At 40.1% G+C, this 23,785-nt stretch overlaps 1 protein-coding gene across 30 annotated transcripts in view; it reads right to left on the bottom strand.

Moving 5' to 3' along the window:
- The window catches only part of ELMO1 (engulfment and cell motility 1), a 300,794-nt gene that overhangs the window by 9,281 nt on the left and 267,728 nt on the right, over positions 1 to 23,785 (bottom strand). For all 30 annotated transcript variants that reach the window (XM_040682976.2, XM_046923664.1, XM_040682996.2 and 27 more), the window contains 4 exons: positions 17,869 to 18,032; positions 12,548 to 12,660; positions 4,960 to 5,067; positions 1,737 to 1,819 (listed from right to left, as the gene is read on the bottom strand). In XM_040682976.2, coding sequence (XP_040538910.1) covers positions 1,737 to 1,819; positions 4,960 to 5,067; positions 12,548 to 12,660; positions 17,869 to 18,032 — 468 coding nt within the window. The remainder of the gene's footprint in view (positions 1 to 1,736; positions 1,820 to 4,959; positions 5,068 to 12,547; positions 12,661 to 17,868; positions 18,033 to 23,785) is intronic.

Below are 23,785 nucleotides of genomic sequence, written 5' to 3'. Positions count from 1 at the left end.
ACAAAACCATCAGAAATAGTAAAACATAATAATCACTGTTGCTTGGATCAGAAATTGAATGCTCCAGCTGTGGATGGAGCTGTGCTAACTATCATCTCCTGATCTTCACATTCTCAGAGTTTTACACTAATCCAAAGCAATTTTACTGAGGAAATGGAGCAATGCTGACAGCTGAGGACAAACTGATCTGCAGCATTGCTATTTAGCATTAAATACTATTGAGACGTTTCTGCTCCATAAAGATGACAAATTTCCATCACTGCCACCCACTGCTTTCAGTGCTCCTACCGTTCCTTTTTGTGAGGATGTATGAGAGCTAAGACAAGGAAACACTAAAAATACTTTATACGCATCGTAGAAATGTCCCAGCCAAATACTCTTGATGGTTCAGTTGTAAATTGAGGTAGGAGTTCTATGTAATCTATTGTGTACATGTGTGTGTTATTGCTCTGATTCAGAAAATCAACAAGAAAAGATATTCTTGGGATTTTTTTTTTTTTTCTCACATGGCTTGACTTTTTTCATTTCTCACCATGTAAACTCAATGCTGAAAAGAGATGACAGTATCCTAATAAACCACTTTGCATTTGTGAGAAACAAAGAATAATTGAGAAGCTCTGTGTATCTATCTCTATCAATAGTTAAGGTAAGAAAAGTCAGTAATGAAGCTGCAATGACTGTGGGACATGATTTTGACAGTGGCTTTTCATTTTCCACGTCTTTCCTCTCAACTTTTCTCCAGTATTTATTTGAACACTAAATGTATGTATTTTGTTCTTAAGGTGTTGAAGAAGGGACTATTAACTTTACAATTATATCCATAAAAATCTCTTGTTCGTTCCAATCCTCCTCACTCGCAGGTACTTGAAGTTGTGATCCAGCTTCCAGAGCTCATGATGTGGTTCTAGGTCAGACTGAACATCGCTGGGATCTGATTCCTTCTTGTCAGACAGTTAAATCTGATTGAAACTTCATGAATATATGTAATACAATATGGATGAAGACCTTCACCTCCAAGGGTGTCAGAGTTTGCTAATAACTCAATTTCTTCTTACTGTGGTGGCAATGCTTACTAACAAAAACTGTGCAAGACTCTGGCACTGAACAACTTCAGTCTCAGCGTCAGCTCAATTTGAAATTCTGATAGAGTAGCATAAATCTAATTTAGGCTGACCACTGTCTCCTAATTTTTTTTCCAAATGCACTGCTGAATATATCCTTATACACCTCATTAATTGCCTAGCACCTACCTTACATCCTTTTGTTGGCAGTTATTTTTCTACCTGAATGGACCTCAAGTTATCACCAGCCGGACATTAATTGCAATTTTGGCATGTGCTGGTGTTCAATGAATGTGAACTCATCAGAGAATACAGCTGGAACAAGCCAGTTATTTATTAGAGACAACAGAAGAGTACGTACCAAAAGCCACTGCTGCTGTGCTCTGTAGCAGCGGTCAAAACTGCTTTGCTTTAGAAGTGTAAGACATCACTACTAAAGACTATCCTAATGTGCTCTGGGCATATCACAATGAGCATCTGCCAGGAAATCTGAGTAAAGGGCAGTAGGTTGTCCTAACTATTCAACTCAAATGGTCTGAGGTGAAAACAAAGCATGTGTGCGTAAACAGAAAGGTGTCAGGTTGGAATGGAAAATATCTATTACTTCAGGGAAGGTCGGGTTGAACAGTCTTGCTTTCCTCAGGGTGTGCATGCATATGAACTCGAGAGCCATACCTTGTTTTGTTTAAGAGCTCCTTTCTCCTTCATGTGAGGGCAGTCTTTCCCAGTCACAACAGCTTTTATATCTGCCACTGGCACTGCATTAAAGCAAAAATCCGAGAAGCAACAACAACAACAAAAACAAACAAACAAAACCAGAAAATGAGTTAAAACCAAGATGTGTAAAAGCTACAGAGTCTAAAAAGAGCCAAGACTAATGTGTTAAAATTGTCACCTCTTGCCATTTCCAGCCTGTTCTGAGACAGAAAACTGTAAGAAAACAACTAGAAGCAGCAATAACAATTCTTGACAAGATTTCACGCATAGTGGGTAAAAAGCTGAGACTTTTCTTGCCTGTTGAGGCTACCTTGGGAAAGAGCATTTCATATACATGTGCATCTGCATCTGGACAGGTTTTGTGTGTATTTGTAAATCTTAACAACATGTACTGATTTCACTCTTACTAATGTAATATGCCTGCCTGCCCTCTTGTTGCTCTTCCCAGGGCCTCTGGGTAAAGCCTCTGCTAAGCAGAGGATGCTGAGTGAATAGGACCCTTGATCCCTGTCAATGCTGTTGCCCTTCTGTTAATGCCTACATGTATTTTTCAAATACGTATTTCTTTATCTAACTGCCATCAGCATTTTAGTTGCTTCAAGTATTAACAGGACCTACCAAGGCTTATAATAACCCATTCCAATTGCTTTAAAAATGATCAGAAATCATTTAAAAAAAAGGTAGGAAAAAGCTGGTTGGAAGCTGTTGTCACCCAGACACATTCACAGAGTAAACCTAGTGAGGTCACTAAAACAAACATTTCCCTAAGCTTCAAGTGGAATTCAATTTTCCAAACATGATCACACTATGGAGAATCTATACACTCCACAATACAGTATGGACAGTGAGTGACAGAGAGTTTCTACAATCTATAAATTCTCCATTACCACTACAACTCAGAAAAGCATCATATATATAGAACAGCATAAAAACATTAAAGCCTGAAAGACGTGAAGTGCTATCAGTAGCTGACTACAAAATGCTAGAGGGTGTGAGCGCAGATGTGGCATGCTCACAATAAATAAAGCCCCCAAAAAGAGGGCAGCTGCTTTCTGTCCCAGCTGGAATCTGCAGTTTGTTTAACCCTGCCAGCCTGAAGAGAGAGATGACACCCACAGAAGTAAAACGTTCTAAGTAAAAAAACATTTATTTTTAGAAATAGACACAAGTTATTCAAGCATGGCAAGGAGTACACAAAACAGTTATTTCTCTCAGCCCTCCAGCTTCTCACCCACCTATTTTCTTTCATCTGTTGCTCTGTTCACAAATCCTAACAATCTAAAATGATCAGGAAAACTGAGAAGAATGAGAAGGTCTTAAAGGCATATCCTTCCCCAGAGATGCAAGCTATTGTATTTTGTACATGGAGGACAACGTTAAACATCATATTCAGACCTTAACAATCCAAAATTCAATACAAGTGTATCCAAAGAACACCCGAGTATTTTTGGAAGACGTTCTGCCAAATTCTCAATCCAGTTTGGCTTGACATGTTTAGAATAATAATGACGCTTTATAATCATAGAATCCTAGGATGGCCTGGGTTGAAAAGGACCACAGTGATCATCGAGTTTCAACCCCCCTGCTATGTGCAGGGTCACCAACCACCAGACCAGGCTGCCCAGAGCCACATCCAGCCTGGCCTACATCTTGTAATATTCCCTACTCTCTCTTATCAAACTCCAGCAGGGAGGCACAGTGATAAATCTTACATTCTTCACAGTCTTTAAATCTGCTGTCCCAACATGATCATGGCATTCCCATACAGGCTCAAGAGCCTGCAGGAAACACAAATGTAAAGTGAAGCCTGCAGTCAGGGTTGGGGTTTTCACTGTGGAAATATGCTCAAAGCAAACAAATCTGAGAACTGCTGGTCTAGTAACTGTGCCTGCAATTCAAGTGTGACCTTCACTCTTTTTCTGTCATTCTGACACTACTGTAACTTTCAAGAGCTATTTCGCTAAGCCTTGCCCAGTAAAATAGCATCTTGCAGTGCCAATGCAGCAATATGAGACCCTGTCCTACATTCTGCCAGGACTGCAGTAAGAGCCTGAGGCACTCTGAAGGTATTGAAAAGAAGCGGATGTGACTATGAAATGACAGGGCTTCAACATCAGACAGGTTCTTCTTTCTCTCACAGCCTGAGTTTGGGAGCACTTAGAAATTTTGAAAGGTACTGCCTGCAGATAGGTTGGGGATCAGAAAAGAGACACAAGTCTTTGTTTTACTAATACAAGGAAAAGTTTAAATCACCGATTTTCTTCTATCTCAATTATCAGGCTGAAGAAACTTCTAACATCTACAGAACTTACTCTTTTTGTTATTCCCCAGCAGAAATGGAACTACCAACCTGAATTCTTGTACAAGCTAGTCTGATTTGATGATGACAAGAATGACATTTATTACTTATGGCAGTACAGACAGGAATAAAAAGCAATGATTCCTTATTCAATACTTATTTTTTTGTTATCATTTTCTGGTGATGGAACTACACCAGTCATTGTCTCAGACATCAAAAGTACTTTCCCAGAATTACAGGTTAAACCTCTACAAGTTATGTTGAAGGACTAAGGATAAATTTTCTAGAGAGCATGATTTTCTGAAGGGCTCCAAGATGACTTTAGTCCCTACAAAACATCCCAAGAAATCTCCTGGTAGGGGCTGTCACAAAGTCATGTCCCCTCCCAACAAAGTAATGTGGAGTCTTTTTAGCAGTGTTCAAAGCAACATGTTGTCCTCAAGCTCACTTGCTATGATAATGAAAAAGACCTCTGTTTGCCTCCAAAAAGACCTCTAATTTTTCAGCCAGTCACTAGATTGTTTGCAACAGAAGAAACAGCTGTCTCCATGGACAGGATGCGCTTCTGAATATGCCAAACTATTTTAATGTGACATCTGCAGTTAGACGAGGAATGAAAATAAACTGTGTTCCTCTCCATGAAATGCACGACATTTCCAAATTGAATGAAATTACAAGCTCATTGGAAAGCTGAGCTCAGCCCTCAAATACGCTTGCCAAAACTAGAACAACAGTATTTGAAGGCATGAGGAAATGTTCTCTGCTCTCTCACCATAAAAGAGCTGCTGATAATGTCCCGTATTAAGAAAAAAACACTACATGTTATAAAGAGGAACTCGCTTGAAAGAAGCAAAAGTAGCACAATCCTCGTGTATAACTTACATTTATCCTGCAAGGAATCGTGGGGTACTTCTCCCTGGGGACTTTCTTCCAAGTCTCCGTAGTGCAAGACCTTGTGATTAGGTGAAAGTCGACAATACCAAAATTTGTCTGTTAAAATAAATGCATTACACAAGGTCAGTGACATGTTTTCATCTGCATTATCAACAGTGTACACAAACGAGGCACTACGGGAAGGACTGTCCTTTTGCTTTTAGAAGAAATGTTTCGGGTGGAGGAAAGTGGGGCAGGGACTTTGCTCAGTAATTTCATTTGGCTGAACAAAATTGGCACCTACCATTTCCGTCTTGATTTAGCCACTGGTTCCTAAGATAAACATTAGCAAGAAACAACTCAATTGGTTTTACATGATATTGCATACGCTCATGGACAAAAGACTAAGTAACCACTGCATTGAATGGCTAGCTTTAACGCACCCACAAAAGCTTCATGTTTTGCATGTTTTGTGAAAATTAAGCTGAATTTGGACATCCCAAACCTGATACATTTAAAATACCCCATAACACGAAAATTTTGGCTCATAGCTTTTTACTCACTAGAAGACTGTATTTATAGAGAGACTGGGAACAACAAACATGCAAAGATTTACGAAACAAACATTAACTCCCTTGTCTTGTAGATGACTTAGTGGTTGGTGTGCCCACAAAAGTACACATATCACACTCCTCTTTGCATTTTATCCCTTCCTAGGAGATACATATTTTATGTCTCTGGCTTCTCAGGATATAACTTCTCTTAACATTATTTATTAGATCTACATCCTGCTGGGATAAAAGGCTGGGGGGAGCTGGGCAGTCACCAGAGCCAGCCTGTGTGTACTCATCTGGATGTTAGCAAAGGAAGGACTCCTTTACTCCTTTAGGACAGCGCTGGCTTCATGGACCCAACATTTTTTTGAAAGGACTTTTAAAGTCTCTTGGCCAGTGATTTTAAATGCAGTGCAGTATGAGACAGAGAAAGGCAATTCAGTTTTGAATGGCAAAAGAGGGCTTCCACATGTTTCTTTAAATTTATTTGTCATGGTAGGTAAAAACGTTTGGGGAAAATAAACCACACATTTCAAACCATTTTCTGAGCACGCGGCCCCTTCTGAAAGGTTTCAAAAGATGTGATAAAACACTTGCAAAGGGTCAAAACAGTGATGGGGAAGATTTTGATTATTTGCTTCATAGGCAGAAAGAATAATAAAAGGTTTAGGGGTAGGATGAAGATATTGTGATACAAACAAAGAGATGCTGAAATAGAAGCATCCTAGGACTGTAAGCAGAACATATGCTATTACAGTATAGAGTCAAGAGGAAAACCCACTTACAAAGCTTATGAAACGAGAGAGCAGGAGCCCTCACTCAGTAGACTCTCACCTGAAGAACACACACAAAGCCAATTCATTGGAACAGTTAATGCATCTCTGAAGGAATGCATGTGAAACTTCTATAGATTCAGACCTTTCACAGGGAATTCTACCAGAAACACTTCACAACCTGAAGCTTTAAAAATACATCCCGTTGGACCTGATGGTAGAGCAACTTGCCTCTTGTCTACCCAAAGAAAAGACCCTCCTGTGTAGAGGAAGGTTCTTATGCCTACCTTTCACTTCAGTCTCAAAAGAATTCAAACGAATACACCTTTCAGACACCAAGATTACAACTACCATTTTTGTCCTAAAAAAACTCAACAGTCTCACTCCTTTGTCAGTAACTCAGCCAAGATGTTGTAACTGAAAAATAAATACATATGCCATCAACTCCTTTCAGGTAAGCACAACCAGGCTGCAGTTTTTACTGAGGGTTTGAAAAGGTTGCTTCCTTAACCTCCTAGGAGTGAGAGCATTCTGGTAACCTTGTTCCCATTTCAGTCCCTTGCTCCAATAATAAAGGGGTAAAAGTGCTCAGAGAAAATTTCTGTACTTCGTTTTTAGGAAGGGGTAGTTTTATCTGAAGAAACCCTATATATCTATCTCTGGAGGCATATGGAGCCTTTTCCAGCAACCCCCCATAACCCAAGGTTAATTAAAGAATGAATAGCCATAGACTGCAGCTTGAAGTATATGTCCAGTGTAATTCTCCTGTGGGTTCTCTAGTAACTGCCACTCTACCACAGATAGGTTGTCAAGGGGAAAACCCTTATATGAAATCTATACATGGAACTAATGAGGGTCCCTCAGCTGCAGCCAGGCTGAGCTGGATGATCGGCACATCAGCAGCAGAGTGCAGCCCTCACTGCACCAAGGAGCCTCTGCAGCCACCTCAGCCTTGGCTACCTGGGCTTCTTTTTACCTCTAGGTTTTCAGACAATATCCTGTGTATATAAGCACGTGGTGCCTCACAGGGGAACGGCTTTGAACGGGATGAGTGTTGTTCTACTGTAGTGCAGGTGCTGAACGCAGTTTTATTGGATGTGGTGCCTATAAAGCAACCCTGCAGTCAAAATAAATATTATATGAAACTGCTCCCACTGACAAGGAGGGTGAAGTAGCCTTAATTACACAACGGCATGGGGGAAGTGGTGAGCATTTATGTTCAGCTCTAAACCGATCAAATTCAAAAAATAAGCGAGAGAAAAAAGACAACCCTGTCCTCTTTACTATCATCAGAAAGTAATGCTTATAAAACAACAGAAAACTACTGATTGAAACCTAGAGAGCCCTTAAACATGAGTCTGTGGAGTTGAAGTGCCACAAGAGGCTTTGAAGACAGGGCAGACCCTGCCCCTTCACTGGGCAGATCTATGCTTGGGTATAGCTGGAGCTGGGGCAATGGCCAGCTCAGGAAAGAGTGAAGGACATTTTGTTCAGAGTGGAGCCAGATTTACATAGGTGCATTCCCACAGAGTTGCCCCGAAGCCTAAGTCACTTCTATGAGATACAAGTCTTACTTTGTGCCAGGTGTTATCACACCTGAAGGAAGGCCTGTGATTGCATCACAATGTTCAGGCACATAAAGTTATTTAAACTTGTCACTGAGTTTTCAGCCTAGTAGCTGACCTTTGATGCAATAACATTGGGGATTCTTCTTTGGGAAACAATTATTCTTTCTGCTATTCTTTTCTTTTTAACGAGTTCTTGATTTTTTTTGGCTTTCAAACAATTGCTAGAGCAGTCAGCGGGTTAAATACATCATGGCACATTGTTAACGATTACAGACAAGGTTAAAGAAAAAACCCTAATACCAAAACTAACCACAAATTTGGCTGGAAGAGTAATACTCAAAACTGTGGCCAAGTAGTAGAGCACAGAACATTGTGCTGACGGGCTACAGAGTGCTTGGCCATTCATACGGTGTTTCCAAGTGCATTAATAGCCAGTGACTCATATGCCCTTAACAATGCTACTCCAAGTGAAGAATTGCTGTGATTAGTGCAGAAGTGCTCTGTGTTGGAGTCTGGAGGAAATAATTCAGATATTAATGGAAAAATGTCTGAGAGTATACATTTTCTCCCAGAATATGCTCCAGATTACTAAAAAAACAAGCTTCTTTTTTCTTTTTTTTTTTTCAGATGAAAGCTGTTCACAGATTTAGCAAAAGGAACATGTTTTAATGTCAGTAAAAGCATACATACTTGTATGTGGATTTTAAATACGTGTGTGGACTCACCCTTTCTCTTTCACTGTGTTGTGTTTCTTTCAGATACTCATCACAGTGGCACGCTGTCACTCTAACTGGTCTTCACTGGTTAGACAGTAACTAGCAAGCCTTGAAAACAACTGGCCATTAATTAGCTAGCTAGTGGCAATGCTGGAGGCACGTTTGGTGGTGGAGTCACCGACCCTGGAGGTGTTCAAGGAACGTTTGGACGTTATGTTGAGGGACATGGTTTAGTGAGAACTATTGGTGATGGGTGGATGGTTGGACTGGGTGATCCTGTGGGTCTTTTTCAACCTTGGTGATTCTATGATTCTTCAATTCTAGGATATTATTTTTTATGGGTTTACAGAGCATGGAGCAAAGTAGAAGCAGAATTCTATTGCAGAAAAAAAGACAAAGCATGTGTTCATGTTCAGAATTGGGAGTCACTTATCTAAGGACATGGAAACCTTGACTTTGCATGATTTTTTGCTTTACATTTTCTCTTTGCAGGTTACTTAAAAATATGCTGCCTTGTGTTTTTACTATAATGGTGTGTATCATCAGGCTTGCTTTCCCTTCCAAATAAAATCTGACCAAGAAACCTTGTCTTCAACTGCAAAACCACTTCAATAACATGCAATTTCTCTATAATCTTTATAAAGCTAAAAGGGGAATTTATTTCCAAGAGTGCATCCAGTGACATTCACTACAAATATACTGGATGACAGTCACAGAAGTGTCTATTATCATCAATAAAACGCCTTTATCTGCTACTTAGCTCTACTGGAAAAAAATAACTTTTGGGGTTACAAAGAGCTTTGTAGGCTTTTGCTTTAGTCTTCATCTTTTCTTTTAGGAATTACCACAGGAAGGAGAAAGCTAAAGAGGGCTGTCTGTCTGCTGATGTCCACAGTCAAAGAACTAAGTGGGAATTTGCAGAGCTTCACAAAATGCTACTGAACAATGACCAGAAGGGCAGACTAGATTTTACTATTTCATTTCCTATTGATTAAGAATGCCTAATAAAAACAGGAGATAGTGCTGCAGTCTGTCTGTGAAACACTGCAAGGCAAAGGCTGTGTACTCTTTGAAAGTGGCAAGGATCCTGCTGGGACAACAACGGTATTTCTGAATTTCAACTACAGAGAAACCCTGCTGAGTGATAATCCTGCTATGAAATGCAAAAGGCAGAGACTACATACACCACACTGCTTAACCTTCAGCCCCACTCTCCACAAAGAACTACCTGTTGGACTGAGGTTTTCCAGTGCCAAATATGTAAGAAAGACTTTTCATCTCTTCTCAAAAGGCTGTAAGAGGCTGTAAGTTCCCTGCTTGTTTCTTTTTTGTAAGTCAATTGTCTCAACTTAATGTGACTAACCATGTGTGTCCTACCACATGTTCAAACAACAGTCTAAATGGAAGTTTGCTCTGGAGTCTTTATCATGGAATAATGCCAGTTAATTATTTTTTAAATAGGCAATTTAATGCTTTCGGCTTCTCCTGCGCAGGTCATGTTCAGGCTTCTCTTGTATAGTCTGTAGACTTGCAGAATTTGTACCAGGACAGTCTCACAGTAAAAGAGAATCATAGGAAAGGTAAAAGAAGCAGTACACATACTGAATTAAAACAGCTACTTGATCTTACAGTGCACACAGGGAGTTCACTACATAACAGGCAAACCATGATGCCTTACAGTGTTTCTCATTTGTGTTTTGTCAACCTGGATGGTGCACGGCCATACTCCATGGCAAGAGCTGAAGCAAGTGCATGTGCTGGGGCTCCAGTTGACCTCTGAACAAGCACAAGGCACAGATGCTCCAGGGCTGGCTGGGGATATGAGATGAGGAGCCAGGGTAAAGCTAAGAGAAGGCACACTCAGGAATTTGTGGCTTGTGTCATTTTTTATCATCATATTCAGGAACATTATACAAAAATTGGACTGCCCTGATGTTTAGCATCACTTGCTAAACCTCTGGCCTTCCATCCACTTTTGGCCATGTTTTAGCTCCTGACATCATGAGGGTTGGTCTGCCAGCTTGATCTGCTTGAGGTACAGGAGGGACAAAAGTCAATCTCAAGACAGCTTATTTGACTTCACGTCAGCTGTCATTATTTGCTCTTTCGGACAATGCCAAGCATTGTACATATGTAAAAATGGACTGTTCACAATTAAATGGCTTCTAAGCCAAACGTGTTTATGTTTAACATGCTTTGCTTGTTCATTAGATTTCACAGTAATGGCTACTGTGTCTTCTTCCTCCCTCCCTCCCAGGCAATACCTCATCCTTTTGCTTCAGGGAATACAGCAAGTCGAGCATAAAGCATGCACAACTCTAAGGCACGTGGAATCATGTCCTTCTAAAGGGCACATATCTCAAAAATGGGCACAAAAGGGCACAAAAATCTCAACTGTATATTTCTGAGAAAATAAGCAAGTTCTTCGAGGCATGACTACACATTTTCTTGGTTTCCAAAGAGTCACGAACCCTTTCAGCCCTGAAATAAATATGACATCAAAGAAATTAATCTGATGTCCCATACAGTCCACTCTAAGCCATAATGCACAGCAGCCTTCTTAATTGTGGACCAGAAGATCAAGTTGATTTTTTTCTTTTTCATTTTATTTTCATTTAACTTCAAGTCCACTCGAATAAGTTAAACCAATTTATATACTCCAAGGTTTTTGATCCTATGAATCATGGACTGACTACAGTTTAAAATAAAATAGTCTATCTTCATCTTGGAGATGTGCCAAAACAAGTATGTTCTCCAAAGACTCTGCTCCTTCCCTAGAATTTCAGTCATCTGGATGAAGGGTCTGAAAGGAATAAAATAAAGAACTCTCACAACTGATAGCTGAACAATACTACACATTACTTTAGGTACTTTCACCTCATGAAGATGCCCCTAGAGGGGAAATATGACTCCCTATGAAATTTATACAGAAGCTGCAGTGGAACATTCATGCTCTTTCCTTAAACTCTGTGCAAAGAGCTTTACAGAGGCTTGCAGTCTTGACAGAGAAGGTATAAGGCTGCATCATAATTTTCTGTGACTTCTCTCTTTGATAAAGGCTTTGAATTTTCCAAAATAACCACTGCACATTAAGGAAATTTCCCTGCTTATTTCTCAGGACTAAGGCACTGCAGGGATTATTCCTTCTGTGAGGGAAGCAGTTTTCCACAATTAACTTGAACCTTGCAAATATTGATCTTCCGCAGTAAGAAACTTTCTATTTTGCATTGCATTTGCAGCAGGGAAGAAAACAGCAATCTTTATCCTCACAAAATAGAGGTTCTAAAGGGAATTTTTTTGATACAACCTCACATTAATCTGTTGAATTTACATTATGTTCCCATTATTTTGTTTTGAGAAAGAAGTATTACTCTCTGAGGGAAGAAAGAACCATAAAGATTTGACTGTATTAAAATGAGCAGTAAATCTAGTACTGAGCAATGACTCATAGGATTGGGAAAATAATCTTCTCATGTCAATCATTATTCATCTAAGTGTACACAAATTACTGATCTAAGTGGTTTTTAAAAGCATATTTAAACACCATAATATATTTAATGTATATGGCAATACACAACAAAAACTAAGGACAGGCAGTACTAGAGGGAAGGGTGCAAAATGAGTTTGTATAAATGTTTTGGACGTCTGCAGTTTGATTAGTAATAGAGGATGAGATTCTGCTCAGAGGGAACAAGAAGTATGGACACCAGGCAGAAATGAAAATACTTAATTCAGGGTGCAAGGCTGCTGCTTGAGATTTTGATCAAATGCTGGATTTGAATTCCAGATGAAGCCCAAATCAGTTCCAGTGAAACAGAAAATCCTACAACTGTAACTAGGAGATGCTTTCAGATGCCACCTGGTAAAAGCAGTCAGTCAGGACACTAATAAAACCAAGGATCTTGTTAGTAGGAGCAGTACTCATCCTCTCAACTTTTAGACAAAAGTGACAAAAGAAATGCCAGACCAGGCAGTCTGTGCTGTACCTTGCCGACGTCGACTGTTCAGTTTCCTAAAGCAGGTACCCTCCACAAGTCGATTAAGACGTTGCTGCTTGATCAGTTCTAAGATCTCAGGCTGAATCTTCTCTTTCAGTTCCCTTGGGAAGAAAGAAAGAAGGCACTTGTGAGATTCAATCAAAACCTGTCCTCTTCTCTCTGAAACAAAATGTCTCACAAGATGTTTATTTCCAAAAAGGAGACAAGTCAGAAGCGTGCCCAGGTCAGAATCTAGCCTGCTTCGGAATAAGACTGTTTTCTTATAAAAGGGCATGGGAGTCAGGCTATCTCTGCTCTAGACATCTCCCCGCTACAGCACCAGTGTATGACTCATGGAACTTACTTGTTTCTTAGCTTATGCAGCTAAAAATAACACTTGCTATAATGCATTGACAAGCTTTCTCTGCAGCAAATAATGCTCTTTCATCACAGGGACATTGTGAAGCTTATTTGAGGGTCTCTCATCTTTTCTTACACGATGCTCTGCTAGTACACTTTACTAGCATTACTGTTTAGGACAACAGGAGAAGGCTAAAACACCCTTTAAGTCAACGAAATAAAAACAAACAACAGCAAACAATGCTAATGAGCCAAAACAACAACCAGCTCTTTATGCTTGGTATTGAACTTATGCCAATCAATTAATTCGTTAGTGGCAGAATTTGGTGGAAAAGTAACCCATGATGGCGACTGCTCGAGGATCAAGCTTTACCTTTGCCCAGCAGTGCATTTAGAAGCATTATTACATACCCCTGAGAAAACCCATTTTCAAAATTCTACTTTGATAAAAGCAATCAACATGTCAAGAACTATGTGTAAAATGTATGCATGTAATATTTAAAGTTCGATTTCATATATCATCACACGGACTCAGAGATGTCTGAAATAATCAGTGATATCCTCACTGAGATTCATTAAGAATATATAAAAGACAGGTTGAAACATTAACTTGACAGTAAGCCTAGTAAGATTAAAAAAATAACTGAGCATGTAGATGGTTTATAAAATATGAAGCATGTCAGAAACATAATTTTGCATTGCTGTGCACATTAGGTAACACCAAAACTCATTCTGTCTGTCAGTACGTTCCAGTAATCACCATCAAAAGAAAGCAAAGCTGTGGTATTCCATGGATAAAATAGAACTGTCTCACTTCTTGAACAATCAGGGACTTCAGCCTCTGCTGATTTCCACATTCATATGGATCCGGAGACTTTGATCTGCCAACACCCCACTGAAACCACTGGAAATTCTCTTACAGAGATGAAGGCTTTAAACAGAAATGTCCTAATTCTCCCAGGTATTAACAAAATGGTTGGAATACCTGATGCGTAACTCACTGCATATTTACAAGCTGTGAAAATCTAGCTGGTCAAAAATCAAGTAAGCATTGTAACTATAGAAACAGGCCACCTCTCAGAAACATACAATTAGTCCTTCAGGATAATTTTCAAATGTTGTTTGCTTATTGGGAACTGAGGTAGGAATGTGCTGAATAGTTACATTATGTGATTAGAAGAATTCTGCGACTGAACAGATGTCTTCCCTTTATGGGTTGAAGATCTTCCCCATTCCTCAGGTAAGAGCTGGGAATGGGGGCAGAGAAAAGTAGCGCCAAACCACAGGGCACGTGTCTGAGCAGTCCAAGGTACAGACTACATACAGCTGGACTGATTGCAAGCATTCAAACTTGGTATCAACATCTGTGTGATGATTTGGCAGTTTAATTTAGAAAACAGACTACTATCATCAAAGACATGTTAAAGATAGCCTGACGTTAGGTTTCTAAGACAGTACGGGAAAAAAAAAAGAAAACAAAAATGAATGGGTCACCTAGCACACTAATACCTAACTAGTTACTCATAGTATTCCCTCTTATATCCTCTGAAACCCCATCTTCCCTTTACAAAGTGGAGGAAGATTCTTAAGCAATTCAAAAATGAAGAAGCAGTCCCCCCTGTAATACTTCAGTGTCTAAGATTTTCTGGAGGAGAAAGGGAGGTAGGAATGAAGGGGAGCCTTCTGCCTCCTTGCTGATGTGCCAGAGCCCCTCTACACATGTGCATGATTTGCCTTCGGAACTGTGAAGCTCGGAGGTAGTACTTTAGTTTTACAGTCCCCGTGCTTCAGCACACAGAGGAACAAAGAGTTGAAGGAAGATCATAAAAGCAAATATATTTTTGGAAAAATTATTTATGCTCCTTTAGATGACATCAGCTGCACAGTTTGTGCCTTGTGAAGAGCAAGAACAAACTAGGAAAGCCGAAGGAGACAGTAGCTTTAAAAATTGCTGTTAGCTTCCTACTGTGTTCCTGTGATGTAAGAATGACAAAAGTCAGTGGGCTGACATGACAGAAGGGCTGATGGAACTACAAAGTAATATACGAGCGCTGATTTTCTGATCTCACTGGTTTCAGCACTATAGGCTGCTGACATCAGTTACATATTTTTAAAATAACAGACCTGGATTGGCTGCAAATCTGAACGTTACTGAATTTCTTTAAAATTACACGGATGATTCTAGCTTTAATTTAGCACCAGTTCTACCTGCCCCTGTCTTTTGCCTTTTCTGCTTATAACTAAGACTCTTTCTTGTCAGCTGTTCTCCTTCCAGGATGGGGCATACTGTAGTCATTTAAATCATTAAAATGTAATGGAAGACTAATCCCAGGACTGCTTTCATGGCTTTTGTCCTTTTATCTTTCTGGCTGGTAGCTATGTACTCTCCTAATCACTTCATGGATTCAGAGCAGGCATTAGCGAATCTTTTAACATTGCAGAGAAATCTGTCAAGATAAAAAGCCAAAAAGCAGCATCCACTTCCCTTCTTCCCTCTATTTCCCAGTATGTGCTGATTTTCACTCAGATATCACCTAGTGATGTCTCCCTAACTGACACGAACTCTCTTTTAACCATCAAGCCTCCAACATGGACATCACAATTTTATCCAGTATTACCCCATCTCTGCTGCATTTAATGCATCGAAAAGATCTCAGGATTCTTACACACCCTCTTTCACAACCATTCAAACCAGTAATATGGCTGTTTGGATGATCAGTAATGATCCCAAGCTGTGTGTGTGTGTGTGTTGGGTTGGCTTTGCATGGTTGCATGCATTGTGGTCTGAAGAATTTCATATTTTCCCTAATCTGAAGAAACCTCAGTGCACACTACAACAGTGCTCTTACAGAAGAAACAATTACTTTCAAAACAAGGTTGCTGTAGTTACAGGGACCTAAGGTAATGCTTTCCAATTTACATTCAAGTCCAGCTTAACTGAAACTTCTCTGATCTGGCAGCTTGAAAACTCAAACCATCAGTACTTACACAAAGAAAAGCAAAAGAAAGATTTCTATCATGTTAAAGGCAGGCAAAACCATAATCCAACTGCCATATGCTCACACGGAATTAAACAAGGCCCACTGACTTTACATTCAGCTGTGCACAATCTCTTTTAGCATATCTGTGAAGCTATAAAATATACAGTAGAGCCACGATTGCTCTCTTCACTCACAGTCTCTTTCCCTACAATGGGACCATGATTCTGTACTTCTATCAATTGTGCCATCTATGCAATTTGAGAGAGTTCAGTACACAGAATCAAATCAAAGGGGAAAATGAAAGAACCATTTCTTTTCACTGTCAAGAATGAGCGATTGTGGATGCAATCGAAATGCAAATTCATAGAGTCAAATCTCTGCAAATGCAGTTGTGATTGCTGAAATACCTTATCAATTTACTCAGCCTTTATAGCCTTTAGGCTTAGCCTTTGTCCTGAATCTGAAATGAGTCTGGTAACATTTTAGTTTCCTTTAACTACTTGTGTTAACTGTTTCCTTTATGTCAGACCCCGGAAGGAAATTCCAAACCAGGGCAGCAACCAGCTAGAGCCATGCTAGACATAAAGAGCTTGCAGAGGGCAACTGGCCAGTTTCATGAGGCTACACAAGGCTGCAAGAGAATATAAATAGTTGACCTGTATCATAGCTAAACAGTCGACTCACAGCAGAAGCAAGGAAAATGAGCAGCTTTGGTGACAAGCTTAGCAGTACTGAGCAGCTCTGATCCACTGAGCGCTGCACAGGATTGGCAGGGGATTTTGAGCAGTGTAATGATGCAAAACTGACTAGAACCATTTGTAACTGTTTAATTGATGCACTAATATGAGTGACATCAGTTCTAATTGGGCATTAGGTCCTATCTTCTAAAACACTGAAAACATAAAAGAAGCATTTCCCCTTTGATCCACAATGGTATGATTAAAGTGTAGTTCTATTTAGCTTATGCTTCCTCTGTTGCCCCGCTGCCCTTGGATGAAGACATCCCCAGAGCTCATACTTAGATGTATCTATATCCTTTAGAAACAAATTAAAATGAGCATCTAACATCAGAATTCTGAAATGTCCCGGTTCAAATCCCTCCTTATAGCTTTGCCTTATACCTTATAGCTTTTTGATGGAGATTCGGAAAATTACAAGTCAATATACTTCAAACATAGTCAAGATTTCATGACATTTCTATTGACATTTCTGGAATCCTCACTATTTCTCTGCTGATCTCAAAAGGTTCCTGCTACCCCTTTGTGCACCATGGAGTCTGAACTTGTCCTGTGCCATTAGCTCAGCCATGAGCCCCGGTCCAGAGCCAAGCACGGCCTCCATTTCTCACGCAACAGAACAAAGGGTATTCTGAGCAGCAGGCAGGAGCTGTGATGGTGATTAGCATTTGATTCTTTGCAGTAAACAACATGGAAATGAGAATCCCATTGTCATGCTACCACAGTGTTATCATTTACAAATAAATAATAGCTTTTCATTAACACCAAAGATAATGCCCTGAAGAAAGACAGTAATACATAATCCCATTCTTTTCTGGAGCCGCTATGTATTGACTCCTCTTATTCTGAACTTCTTGTCTGGCTCAGAGAAGTAGCATTTGCAATTTTTGTCCCTTGGATAGAAGACAAAGTTTAAAAAAAATAAAACAAGAAAGCCAACACTGACAACAAAAACAGGTTTATATGCACAAGCATACAAAGACAGGAAATGTCAGAGCACTGCTTCATACAAATGAGCCGTGTGAGACCCTGTAGGAATGTGGTGAATCTGATTTAACAGAATTCAATGAAAAAGTTGTGATTCCCAGCAGAAGAAATCAAATACACTTCAAGCAGATGCTGTACTACTGTTTCTGAGCACAGCTTCCTGGACAGCCTACTTCCTCAGGTTCCCCCTGAAGAGCTCATAAATGTCAATCACGTTTGTTAATCCTCTGATGCAAACATGAGTTAGAGAGAAGACAGTACTTACAGAATTGGACGAGACTGGAAATCTTCCTGGTTCATTCTTTCAGACTGGCGTATTTTCAGTATTTCTGTGTAACTGAGATTCTGAAGCTTACTCTTGAACTGATCCAGTGAGCTAGGCTTGGTAGTGAGCGCTCTCATTATCTGTTCTTTCACTACCTGCATTACCTGTGGTTGACAAGGAAAGGAAAAGAAAACCTATGTTAACATCTTCTGTGTTTTGTTTCAAATCTTGTTCAGTGTCACAGCAAGGTTTCTAGTTTGCACCGAGTTCTTGTGCACCAGAGCAGAGATTCCCCAATAGCCTATAAACCCCGTTCCCAATTTTCCTATGCTGCTTGGGGAAAGGAGGAGGTAGAGGAAATGAGATCAAAGTTGAGTCTGTGAAGAGGTCCCTGGAGCCAATACATAGGTGCAGAAGCTGGTTAGTGTTATCAAGTCTCAAGTCAATTGCTCAATAGCGTAACCAGAAAAGGATTCAACTTCTGGCAGGACAATGCAGCCTACAGAAAAAGCTCTTCTGCCCTGTAATGAGAAAATTATTATTTCAGGGGGCTGGTGGGGAGAGGGTCAGTCACCACTTGGCTGTCTCCCTGGACAGCTGAGCTATAGCCTCTGGTTACAGGATTGTAAATCACACTCTTTCTGTGGGTTGTGTGCTCTTGTCAGGAAGAGCATGGCTCTTCTGGGCTGATGCTTCTGTCATGCTGGGGACAGCCACACACACACGTACACAACACACTTGTAACAGCATGACAAAGCTGTGATGTCCTAAGGAGCCAAGAGTGCAGATGCACATCCTGACTTCTGCCAGCTCAACACAGGTGATGTGTATAAGCTGCAGGGTCTAGCTGGACACTCTGCAGAGAGATTTCCAGGCCTTATGACTACCCTGCTGGGCGTCAAAGCTGCTCTTCTGACCATGTATTAAGCCACTGACTGTGGCCTGCTGCTTCCCTTAGTGCTGTCATAGTGAGAAGAGGGACAGTCTGGCCATGTGGTTGTGAACATTATTATTTGCTAAGTTATTCCTGTCCCCTCCCTCCCTTCTGCCTTGCAGCTATTCTGTTTCAATACTCAGCATCTTCAACATGAATGAATCTCCATGGTTTATCAGATGGAGAGAGACTGGTATGTCCATTTCTGGGCTCGTCAGTACAAGAGAAAGAAGGGATGAGTCCAACAAGATGATAAAGATGACAAAGAAATGATAAAGAAGCTGGAGCATCTCTTGTAAGAGAGACGTGGTCCTGGGCACCCTGCTCTTGGTGCCCCGACTTGAGCAGGGGTTGGACCAGATGACTCCAGAGGTCCCTTCACATCTCAACCCTTTGGTGATCCTGCAAGAGCTCCACACTGCTGGCACTTTATGATCATATACAGTGATGGAAAGGGAACTTGCTAACAGAGAACATTAGTCAGAAGGAAGATACCAACTTGCCACGGATATTAAAGGATTGCTTTTGAAGCAATGTCATAAACAATGCAAACCAAAGACAAGAATGAAAGATGGGTGGGCAACAGCCATCAATCTGAATATTAATTATTTTATCAGAGAAAACTGCTGAGACACAGTTAACTAAGGGGAATTGCTTGGCTTTATTTCAAATGGTTGCACATGACAGATTACTGTGTTTCTCTCCAAATTCTGGACTCATTTCCTTTCCCTAGTGCTGGTGCAAATTGCACATCTTGAAACATCTGATGCTGTGCTGAAGTTGGCTGAAAGAAGAACGCCACTTTTAGAAAGGCCCATCCCACCCAAATCCAACAGCTAGAAAGCAGTAGGAAGCAGTAACCACCCTGATGGCATCAAAGCAGATGTGACCAAAATTAACTGCTACACAGAGGCCAAAAGCTTTTTCTGCACTGTTCGTTTCAATTTTTTCTTCCACCTTCACCATGTATCTTAAAACAGAAGCTCAGCCCCTCGGAGCTTCCCTAATCACTCTGAAAATTTACCTTTACATATGAATATTTCATTGCTTCACATGTGCTGCCACAATCTTCTAACTCTCACTGCCTGCACTATCTTTTCCATTTTTACTTCCTGAGATGTAACTTCTTTCCTAGATGTAATCCAAGCACTCATTTCAACTGTGTCCAACAGCTGAAAGTAAGCAGTTAATAAATAGAAGACGGTCTCCAACAGGGACCACATCCATCCTAGATATATCCTCCAAGAGCAAGATGTTTCTCACAAAGCTGTTTGCCCATCTGGACAGCAAATGCCTTTGCCACATTTCCATGCACGCTTGCAAGATCTTACTCTTGGTAAATCTTGGAAATCTGGCCCAGACAAAGAAGAGCTCCAGTCCATCCACTCCTAAAAACCAAACAGACTGCTGCGTTCCTGAGCAAGTCTTCTGAAACTCAGTTTGAAGATAGAAAGAAACTTTGAGTTCTCTACTCTATAGCTATGCAGTGAGTCTTTTACATAGAGAACCATCTGTTCTCAGATGGTGGCCACATTCAGCCAAATTTTTCACAGCACCTCATTAGCTGAGAATCAGCTACTTTCCCAGCTGAAAGGTGAACTCCTCTTGCTTAGTAAAGCCTACATAATGGTTACATTTAGTCTCACCAGATCACACCAGTCCAAGTGTGATAAACATGCTGTCGCACTTTGGAAATCACAATCCCAGCACCTGAATGATAATACTGTCCAATGAGACGTGTGGCATACTCTTATTGATTTCTCTGGGTCTTGTTTTAATATCTGAAAGGACTTAGAAAAGGCAGTGGATGAAGCTTTGTTAAAGGACAAGTGGAAAAAAGTAGGCTGACAAGCCCAGCAACAAGTTGGATGTCTAAAATTATCTTCTCTCCTCTTTTTTCTGCCTCTGTGGCAATGACTACAAATTGCTGCCAATTAATTCTAATGTATATCTTATAAAGTTTTACATTAATTACAGTTAACTATTATTAGCAACCATACTGGTACTAGTAAGGGAAAAGAGAGGAGAGACTGGAAACCTGGCTTTCTCACTGAAAATACTTCCTTTGTTACCTCCTAACACTGATGGCCAAGCTCCCAGTGAACGGTGCTCAACTTTTCACCCTCACAGAGAACATGGCATTCAGTTGCTGATTTTGCTTTCTCTTTTTAAGGACTATTAAGAGGTTGCACCAAATGAGTTTACTATATGTGATACTGCAGTCAGCCTGCAATTCATTGCTATCATGCAAAAGAAATATGCAAAAAATCAGACATTTAATTCAGCCACTTAAGCCCCACTGGAATCACTAAACCAGAGTTGCAAGCAAGCACAGTCCTTCAATCAGGACCATGGGTGCTCTCATTCATGTGTAGTTGCAAAATCCTATATAAGCCCTTGCTTCCCTTCTCTGGTGCTTGCTGTTGTGGTTAACACACAAACAGTTCCTCTTCTTTCCTCTAATCTAAAAGGTTATTGACAGAATATCATCAAATAGCTCCCTGGTTTATGGGCCGCCCATGTTCCTGACACATAAGGCAGGTACCATGTACCCTGGGCCCAGTATGTAAGGGGTGATCAATTGCCTTGTAATGTTTATAGCAAATAATATTTAACTTGTTGGCCAGAATGTCAAATCTGTTGGTTGCAGTGACTCTCCTGAGTATTTGGGAACCACTGCCAAGATCTTCTAATCTGTTCAGAATTTCTAAAGCTGAGCTGCCAGCCGTTGATTACTGATGTCTAAGAGGCAGCAGTAATCCTCCTTGTGTATCTGACCTTACAATGAAATTAAAAGTATGCTCTTCTCAATATAACTGTACATAAACGCCGTAGATAGTTGTTTTAATTGCATTACACTTTGCTTCTACTGAGAGATGAATGTTTTAGAGGGCGCACTTTTTATCTGATGACCTTTTGTATGGTAAGAGGATCCCAAGTTCTGCATTATGACAAGGACAGTAAATTCACTAAAGACATTAAGAGGAAGATGGCAGAAAAGAAAGTAAAAGAACAACTTCTTTTTATTTAACCAAAATACCTATGGCATACAAGACCTTATTCCCAGCCTTTTATTCAACTAATCTGTCTTACATGTCTTAAGGTTATGGATATGAACCATAATTATACATCTTTTTGTTAAGCTGTTTTTGTATATCTCTGCACTTTGCTTATTTGATCTATTGCATTCTGATTATTTTGCCTCTCCCACAACTTTCTTCTTCACACCTGTATCTTGTCACAAGAACTTTTAACCATGCAAATAAAGCCTGTACCTTTCAGGACTGAGCACAGATCTAAATATTTAGGCTCTACAGCAAGAGGACAAAATGAAAAGAGAGTGAGAAGGCATCAATGTCAGGAAGAGGAATTTATCTGAAGCTAAGACCCATATATATATAGCAACTTCCCACTGACCACTAACTTCAGGAGCTTGTCTCCAACTACGAACAACACAAAGTGGACCCCTTTGTATATTCTTTGTTACCATAAAGATGCAAACTTTGTATTTGGCATGACTGGAGAAGAGTGGCTGTGACCTGTGACATCCAACCATTATCTGCAAGCTTCTGGAAATGTTAAGTCTGAGCCTTCTGCTCCACAAAACCCCTCTTTCTATAAACTTTTGGTATTGACCTTCTCAGAAACTATCCCCAGGACATCCCAGAGGGCTGGAGATTCACCACAACTCATCCACAGAGAAACAGACAAGATATTAACCCTTCTCATAACTTCCCCAAAGCTGTTTCTCTTGAATAAGATACTTTTTCACATGGAACATCCCTCTCACAGCTCACAGCTAGAACAGATGCAGAAATCAGGTATAAGCCATGGATCCATGTAACCATGATGTGCTTGGTTCAGTGCTTTCCTCATTTGGTTCAGTATTAATGAGTTCTGCAAAGTATGATTCCCGTCTCTTTGCGGTATATAATATAAGATGACCCACGGGACTGTACTACATCCAGAGATCCCCCTCTACAACCAGACTTGCAGAATCTGAGATGTAAGACATTTTAAAGCTGCTTTCATTGGCTTTTCCATGTGACCACACAAAAAACCAACGAGCCAGTAAATAGAAAACTGGAGAAATGACATATCTTTTCAAATTGTATGCCAAGAATTCATATGTAGTTTCCTATCTAAGTGTTCCTGAAGAGAAGCAGCATGGTTTATACAACGTTAAAAAAAAAACGAAGAAAACATCATATATTTACTGAGATGCAGCTTAGTCATTTCAGGCACAAAGGAGATTACCCTCAGTAAAGCTCGCAAAGTAGGCAAAAATTAAGGTTGCAGAATGAAATGACCAAATCATCCTTAATGAGCGGTTCTCACTGACAAAGGAGGCCATAAAGAAAATTTAATTTTGAAGGGAAAGAAAATGACTTCAGTTTACAAGCAACCTGTCAACCACTTCAATGAGAACGTTACATGTTTAAAGTGCGCACCAGGTAATTCAAGACAATTTTTTAGGTTATTTCAATGGATGAACTGTCTTAAGTAGATCAATGATTATATTTTCAGAGTACTCGGAAGAGTCATTCTGAGAGACTTAGAGGTCCTTGAGAGAAAATTTAATGCTGTTCTTTGTTTTCCCATCTCCACATATTGCAATCCATGACTTCACTGCACTACTCCCTTGATCTCAGCCTGGACCAAATTACTTTAGAATATTAATTCTAAATTACTTTAGAATATTAATTCAGGCATGCCATTCTGCAGAAGTAAATTTAAACACAGTGTTGGTACAGTCTAACCATTGACAAGAGACACCAAAATTTCTGATTTTTTCTTCTATTACGATCTGCATTCTCCAGAATTATCAAAAAACAAAACTAAACTAAGAAACCTCTCACACCTTAAAAACAAAAACAAAAATAAAATAAAAACAACAACAAAAAAAGCACACCAGTTTTCAATCTTCTTAACTGCTCCAGAAGACAAGGACAGTCGCTGTAGCCAACGATAAAGAGACAACTC

Source organism: Gallus gallus, chromosome 2 (assembly GCF_016699485.2).
Source record: "Gallus gallus isolate bGalGal1 chromosome 2, bGalGal1.mat.broiler.GRCg7b, whole genome shotgun sequence".
NCBI classification, from domain to species: domain Eukaryota; kingdom Metazoa; phylum Chordata; class Aves; order Galliformes; family Phasianidae; genus Gallus; species Gallus gallus.
Note: the sequence above shows the minus strand (reverse complement) of the source record. Positions and strands in the feature narration are given on the sequence as shown.